The sequence below is a fragment of the Myotis brandtii genome, unplaced genomic scaffold (genome assembly GCF_000412655.1).
Source record: "Myotis brandtii unplaced genomic scaffold, ASM41265v1 scaffold793, whole genome shotgun sequence".
In the NCBI taxonomy this organism is placed as follows: domain Eukaryota; kingdom Metazoa; phylum Chordata; class Mammalia; order Chiroptera; family Vespertilionidae; genus Myotis; species Myotis brandtii.
This window is the reverse complement of record NW_005371193.1, coordinates 1,523,896-1,532,333: the sequence shown is the minus strand read 5'-3', so window position 1 is coordinate 1,532,333 and position 8,438 is coordinate 1,523,896. Positions and strand designations below refer to the sequence as shown.

General features: G+C 39.8%; 1 protein-coding gene across 1 annotated transcript in view; it reads right to left on the bottom strand.

The window, feature by feature from the left end:
- The window catches only part of TTLL5 (tubulin tyrosine ligase-like family member 5), a 235,864-nt gene that overhangs the window by 160,067 nt on the left and 67,359 nt on the right, over window positions 1–8,438 (bottom strand). The window contains exons 13-15 of the mRNA XM_014531193.1: window positions 5,859–5,940; window positions 4,224–4,285; window positions 2,797–2,891 (exon numbers count right to left, since the gene is read on the bottom strand). Of these exons, the coding sequence (XP_014386679.1) occupies window positions 2,797–2,891; window positions 4,224–4,285; window positions 5,859–5,940 (239 nt within the window). The remainder of the gene's footprint in view (window positions 1–2,796; window positions 2,892–4,223; window positions 4,286–5,858; window positions 5,941–8,438) is intronic.

Here is an 8,438-nt window from a genome sequence, read left to right as displayed (position 1 = left end):
ATCTATCTATCTATCTATCTATCTATATAAAAGTTTAATATGCAAATTGTCCACTCAGGAGTTCGACCAGGAGTTCAATCGCTTGCTATGACGTGCACTGACCACCAGGGGGCGGTGCAGAATGAAAGAAGGCCCCGGCCGGCAACCGGCAGCCAACAACTGGGGAAGGGAGGCCCCAGCTGGCAGCCAGAAAGCCCTGATCAGTTCTGATCACCAGCCAGGCCTAGCTGTGCACAAATTTCTTGCACTGGGCCTGTAGTATGTTTCATAAGATGATTGAACAAAAGAAAGGTTATTTGTGAACTACGATATTTCCTTTCTGGAAGAGTTTGGTTAAAGTGACAGATATGCCTCTACACACTGTTCATCATTTAAATTCAACTGCCTCCATCACAGCATAATCACTATCAGAAAAAGAGGATTCATACATTCCTGCAACCTCTACTCTTAAATTCTATATCCAAAAGACCTCTGTGCATTCATTTTCACATATTCTATTTTATGTTATTAAACTGTTCAAAGAGTAGATGCATAAAATATGCACTATGAAAGAGTAAAGCTAAGAGGCTTTCCACTTGGCAAATGGAGATAAAAATTTGAATGAAGTCTCCAAATGATCCAGAACTTACCTGTTTAGTGTTTGATGATTGAAATTGTGCAGATACTGGGTGCTATAAAAGACAGAAAAATGGGATAAAGCCTTATCTTCTCCTAACATGCCTATATTTTCCAACTCCTAGTCTATGATATAAAAAACAAAACGATGATCTCCATTCAAAAACCAAAAGCAAGAGACCTACACTCTGTGCCTGGAAAACGAGAACAATATTTTTCACACTGCTTTCTCTATGGTATATCTATTCCAGTTTCGCCTTCTTACCACTGAAGTCAAAATCCTACTGTCATGAAGTTAACTCCCCATCCTGATAAATGTGTTTCACACAGTGTGCAAAACATACCCTAGTCTATCGTTTCTTTAGCCTTTAATAAATGTCCTGTGGGCTGCTTATGGATGAGGTCCGGCCATTATCTACCAGGTAGCAAAACAAATGGTGATAAATTCTCTATGATTTGCAAAAAGAGTCACCAATAGAAGCTGAAAGACAAACTAAGAAAAAGGATCAATTCATCCAGGACTGACATACAGCCCCTAGAGTGAAACTTGGCAGAAACTCTGTTAAAGCTGTACATAAACATTCACAATCCTTTATACAATCCTGTGGCTCTTGTCACAGATACTGCAGAAAACAATTTACAAAGGAATGTGACTGCCTAAATTCAGTTTTCCTAGTACACCTAGGTTAATCCTCTACTTTTTCTTATTAAAAATTAAAGAAAACCCTTTGATCTGTGATGATGTACTGATCAAGTACAACCCTGTTATCTGGTTTTACTTCTAATCCAAGATAATACCCCTTAAAATATAGCACGCTCTGTTCCATATCACAACAGTCTTTACAGCAGGAGGTCTCAGGTAGGCAGCCCAGACTGAATCCAGAGCAAAGGCATGTTATGTTTGGTCTACAAAGTACTTTTTTTTAATTGAACTAGTTGCCAGTATTCTAAAATAAGATTTCTGATTCCTTTGACAGTAGGAAAATCTGACAGCATTTGGCCCACACTCGTAGATGGCAACGACCAGCTAGAGTACACAGTAAAATAGGTGTTCCTTTTTATAGGAGGCAGGCACCCTTCAGTCTCCTGCAGTCACATCACTCTTACTTCTATCACACCTGGCCCTATTTCCTCATTTCCACTGTCTGCCTTAGACCTTGTAGGCATTTGAGTTTGCAAACCCTGTTCTAATGAAAAGTTACCTGTATGAGCACAGCAAACAGAAACAGCATTACTCTAAGTAAGACTAGCAAGAGGAGGAAGAGGAGTGGGAGGAGAAGGGAGGAGAAAGGGATTAATGGAGGGGACAGTGGAGGTGGGGGGAAGAGAGAGGAGAAGAAGGGGGAGAAGAAGCTGTTCCTGCCTTCAGAGAGCTTACAATCCAGCAGACCAGTACTGGACAATTTAAAAGCAACAAATCAATGAATGCAAAACAATGCAACAGGCAGTAAATAATATGAAATGAGCAGGTGAGATAATCCAGATGGGAAGAAAGGAGGAACATGGACCTTTTAGGTAAGAAATGTTAAAGATAAAAAACAAACAAGCAAAAAACAACTGGAAACTAGCCAGGTCTACACAGGCAGGGACTGCTTGGATGATGGCATGAATAGACAGAATGATTAGCTGATGGGTTAACTGGAATAAAAACACCAGGACTGGAGCAACGCTTGATCAAATGATGTTTCAGACATGCACAGGTTTCCACAGGCATTGTATCTCCCTGACCCTCAGCCAACATCTCAGCTCCAGTGAGGGTCCTTCTGAAGAGAATCACTGTAGGATGACACTTCAATTGAGCATCTTTCTGAAGCTCGTCTGAAGATCAGAAAGAACATGACACAGTCATGACCAGGAATTCGTAGGCTCCCTTTCTGTGCCTTACTTGTGTGCATATCAATTTGAGGGGGGGAAAGAGGGCAATTTTTAAAAGGAGGGAAAAAAAAGGAAAGATAATGGGAAAAGAAGCCAAAAGAAAAGTAAAGACAAAAAGCAGACAGTAAGCTTGTTTGAAAGCATAAGTTAGTAGCCACAGATGAATGTCACTGCCTCCTGTCCAGCATGATCCCCGAATTCTGCTCTGAGTGACCTCATATCCATGGAACCTTGGCTCACTCATTTACATTGCCTGCCAATACTTAGGAAGCCTCCTTAGAGCTCCTTGGTGCTGAATTTGCTTACCTGAGATTTTTGGAAAGGGTTTCGCCTGGAAGACTCAAAGGTGGGATAAATTGGTCGGGTTGATGCCCGCTGGGCAGGATCTTGGCACACAAATCCTAAATGGAGAATGGGAAACATTAAAACCTGTCATTTTCTAAGAAATCGGCAGGTTGAGCTGCACCTTTTTTTATGATGCACTAATTCAGCGCATCATAAAAAATATGATGAGATTACAGAGATCTGTTCTCAAGAGGATTAGCCATGACTCTCCCACATACACATTCTGCTTGAACTTTGAGCCACCGTAGCTGGAGAGAACAAGATAGGAAAATACACAGCTACATCAACCTTCCTCACTGGGGAGCTGAGACGTGACGCTGATGGAAAAGAGGTGTGCAGTTTTGATGAGCTTCAGCATGAAGGTGCAAACCATCATTTAAAAACACACAGTTGTTAATACAAATTATTTTAAAGTGACTTCCTGGACGGTGTCTGGAAAATAATGTTTTTACCGGGAGAATCCGGAAGCAAGTGAGGAGTCTTGTCCAGTTGCAGGATCCACTTCTGGAACTGCTGAAGGTGTTCTACTGGCAACTTTCAAAATGAGCTTTGCAGGGGGATAAATGGTGATGGAAGGAGACTTGACTTGGGGTTGTGAACACACAATACAATATACAGATGATGTGTTATAGACTTGTACACCTGAAACCTACATGATTTTTATTAACCAATGTCACCCCAATAAATTCATTTTAAAAAATCAACAACAAAAAAGAGCCTTGTAGCCTTTCCATGGCTTAAGAGATTAGGCTTGGACTAATTTCACTTGCATCTTAAAAGGAAGCAGATTCCCATCCAAGGAGAACAGAGTACCTAAGTTTTACAGCTTTTGCTGGTACACCAAGTACTAGTTCATGTCAAATATATTTTATTTTGTCTTTTTAGAATATTAAAAAAAAAAAACCAGCAACAAACAACATATCCACCTGACTGCCCATCTCCATTTCAAAGTTTTGGTTTATCTACTCAAAAAGGGATTTTTGCCGTGAACTGCTTCTGTTATAACTACTTCAGTTATAGCTGCCGCAGCTCATGTTGACACCAGCAGAAATACAGCCAGTCTCCTTCGTACCAAAGCTTCTTCAGTGGGTCTCACTGTCCCAGCTCAGAGAAAAATATTCTTTCTCCAGACCTTTGCTTGGTTCTCTTCCTCAGCTCATAATTCCTGTGCCCAGGAATTAGGTCTCAGCCCTAGTTGTGGTTCAACCTCAGGACAGGATGGAGCCAGGGGGAGTAGAACACATAAACACTTCCCTGAAAATATAATTTTTTGGTACAAGACATCCAGCATGGCTTAGGAACTGCCAATTGGCAACACCTATGGAGCCTGAAAAAACGGACGCTCTGGATAACTTTTATGTGCGATTTCAGAAAACACCACTACTCACCTACAACAGTGAACATATCTGAAATCATACTGGCTTTAATCTTTAGGTCCAGAGGGGCATCACTAACAGAAAAGAGAAAGAAAAGAGCAATCGATAATTTTATAGGTTAACATAATAGCTGCCCCTAACGGGCCCCAATATAGCAAAGCTTCCAAATGTTGATGAGCAGCAACACATAAAGCACATCCAATCTGTGGAAAAAGAAAAAGAAATCTGGCAAAAGTACTAGAAATAAAAGCTTGATGTTAAACTCATCCTCCGTAAGGCAGGCCCAGCACCAAGGCGTTGATTCCTTGACATGCAATCTTTTCAGTCGAGAAGGTCTTGTGCAATTCAAATTTTGCACAAGTCAAGAATACTGCTTCATTATCACTGCGGACTTTAGAGGTTCAGACTTTTTTATGAGGTGCCCATCAATGAAATTATTTTTTTACTGATGCAATAGTCAAATCACATTTGCATGCAAGAGAAGAAACTTGGGCTCTCTCTGGATTTCTTTTAAGGCTTCATTTTCTGTTCTAAGTCAATCTTCTTAAGCTTACAGGCTTGCAAATGTGGGCAAAATAAATACAAATTATCCCAAAATTTGACCAAATGATGCAGCAGGAGCCCACGTGGAAATAGAAACAGCGCAGACTGAAAGCTGGAGGCCCCCGTGTGGCGGTGCCTGCCATGTTGGCTGTGCTGTGGAGGCCTTTCCCCGTGAGCCCACTCATTCCGGGGGCCTCTAACACTGTAGGATGTCCCTCTAACACCGTATGTGCTGGGCGAGCTGATACAAGCTGACTGGCCAGAAGTGTAGCACCACATCTGAAGCATCTGCAGTATCTAGCTCCACACCTTACTACTGGGATTAAGCCAAACTCCCACTCCACAAAGTAGTCTATCTGTCTTCATTTGATTCCCTGGCATTTTGCCAACATTGCTCATCCTTAACAATGCAGGAGCTGGGTGGTCTCTGGAATCAATCTCCAGGGCTCCCTAGCTGTTTAGAGAAGCATATAGCGAATAGAAACTCTGGCTCTTGCTGCAGATATAAGCAGAATCTCCTCTAGTATTAAAAAATGTTTCTTCCCTTCTTCTGCATAATAGACACGTTAAAAATTATTGGAAATGTTTAAACTTTAATCTTGGGTGAATACCAGGACAAAAGGACCAGCTGTTATCTACTCTACCCCAGGCCCAGCTCTATAAGTATCTTTATAGTTTATGTGGATTTGCGTCTGTATAAGCCTTTCATAATAAAGGAAATACAATACCACATGTATTTCTTTAGCCTTAGCAGAATACCTATAAAGTTGAGAGAGAGAGAGAGAGAGAGAGAGAGAGAGAGAGAATTGGGGATAAAAATGTAAAAATGAATGCAAGAAGCATCCTTTAAAAGCCCAGTAAGACAATAAACATAAAGCACAAATTGACTAGTAGGATAGGGATCCATGGCTGCCAAATGGACTTTGACAACATACCACAAATCTCCCAAATTTAGAAATTCTAGACATCTCTATCTAGTAACTAGGGGAAAAAAAATCTTCTAGTGCCAAGAGAAATGACAAAAAATAAAAAACAAACAAACTGTGTTTAAGTGCTATTCACTAGAGGGTTCTCCTTTGCTATTAAATAGAACAGACTACTTACCAAGCCAAAGAAGGAGAGAGATTCACTTCCAACAACCATGGCTTCAGAGTAGAATCTATGAGCACGTCAAAGCCATAGAGTTCTAGAAATACAACAACATGATACACAAGATCAGTTTCCATGTCACAACCAAACAACGATCTGGAAGATTCAATCCAATCAACTCCCATCAGAGGCCTAGAAACTTGCTGAGTATCAGTAGTAAGAGGAAGCAGAAGCGAAGAATCTTTCAAGTTCAAGAGAAATTAATCAAGCTCTAGAGATAATAAGAAAACAATGCTATAAAAGAAAACCCCAGTTTTACCATCTACTCTATTGACATCCTGATTCTAGAGGTTAACAGCATGATTCTGCTGTGTCATGGGTTAAAAAAAAAAAAAAAAGTTGGAAAGAGGAATGCCACAAGTGCATCCAATATCAATGCTGCTTTGGGCTTGTTCTGGGTTGTCTACCACCACTTCCCCATCACACTCTGAAAACGGAAAAGTCTGTTGAGGGCCTCTCTCTAGGATCCTTCCATCACATTTTCTTAAACCACGATCTTGCTTTTGCAATCTAGTCAAGAAGACATCTAAATGTAAAATGTATTTATTCTCTCCCCTTCTCTATGGTTTCAATTTCCCTTTGAAGATAGAAAATAACAGAAAGGATGAAAGACAGGAGAGAAAGGAGAAAGCCAGTGGCAGCAGAGCAGGACTGTGACAGCCACCCTGCACCCCCTGAGGGAGCGGGAATCACAGTTCCATGGCATTGGATTCTTCACTGATTCTCTCCCCTAACTCCCCAGTTGTTGCGAAGAGCTGAGCAAGAACCATGAGCAGCCTTTTCTCCCAGAATGCAGGGATGAGCCTAACTTTGTAATAACCTCAGTGGACAACCTTTATTCTCATTATTATTACTACTAAGACTCTCTCCACAGTCCTCCTTGATATACATACATAAAACATATCAGATTTTCAAAAGTCCCACTCATTTCCAAATACTCTATTCCTCAAATAAACGGTTTATACCTTCTGTCCAGGAGAAAACACTAGCTTCTGTACAGTTCAACCAGACGTCAGACCACAGCTCACACTCACAAAACACCACCAAGTATTTTCCAGATACTCATTTTGAAACAAACTTCTCTATTACAAGAAGGATTTTCCCATTTCTCAAGCAACTAAAAAACATAGAGAGATAAATGTAGGCTTCTAAAAAGGATGGTGCCAGAGACTCTCTTCTAGAACATAAGAAATCTGATGTGATACCAAGAATCCTAGAATGGGAATCCAGGCACCTGGATCCTCCTCATGACTCTACCATTGACTCACTGTGGAACTTGGGGAAACCATTTCTCTTTCTGGTATTTCTTTAGCATCCCTTGGTTTATGCTCTCACCATTTGTCAATATCTGTATGCTCAGTAAACTAAATCCTATTAAATATGCATTCAGGTAGACATTCATATTCAGATTTTCTCTTGGGAAAATTTTCCATGAATGAGTTGGCTTCCCTACTACTTATTTAGGATTCCCTTTAAATTGCAAAAGTAATCACAAACTCTAAGAGCATGTAAGTTGGGATTCACCTTCATGTAACTACACAAAAATCATTTTATCTATACTTTAAAATGTAGAGAAACAAAGGGTCCTTCACCTATCTTCTTTTGGTAATATTTTATAGCTTTTAGGGCCAGTACATTCTTCTGAATATTCTTCTAACCTTCAGTCATCTGCAGAATATTTCCCTTTTAATGTGAGAAAAATCTTTTGTGGTATAGCACTAAATATGACATTTAAAAGGAAAAACTATTTACTATTTCAACAAAAAAATTAAGATACCTAGTAATAAATTTAACCAAGGAGGTAAAGGCCCTATACTCAGAAAATTGCATGATGCTGAAAAAAGAGATAGAGGAAGACATAAACAAATAGAAGAATATACCATGTTCATGGATTGGCAGAATCAACATCATTAAAATGTCCATACTACCCAAAGCAATCTATAGATTCAATGCAATCCCCATTAAAATACCAATGGCATACTTCAAAGATGCAGAACAAACTCTCCAAAAATTCATCTGGAATAAAAAAAGACCCTGAATAGCCACAGCAATCTTGAGAAAGAAGGACAAAGTTGGAGGGATCACAATACCAGGTATCAAGCTATACTATAAAGCCACTGTTCTCAAAACTGCCTGGTACTGGCGCAAGAACAGACATACTGTATAGACCAATGGAACAGAACAGAGAACCCAGAAATAGACCCAAGCCATTGTGCTCAATTAATATTTGACAAAGGAGGCAAGAGCATACAATAGAGTCAAGACAGTCTCTTCAATAAATGGTGTTGGGAAAATTGGACAGATACATGCAAAAAAATGAAATTAGAACACCAACTTATACCATTCACAAAAATAAACTCAAAATGAATAAAGGACTTAAATATAAGACGGGAAACCTTAAAAATCTTAGAAGCCATGGGCATCAAAATAGCAGACATTTGTCGTAGCAGTATCTTTACTGATATAGCTTCTAGGGCAATGGAAACTAAGGAGAAAATAAACAAATGGGACTACATCAAAATAAAAAGCTTCTGC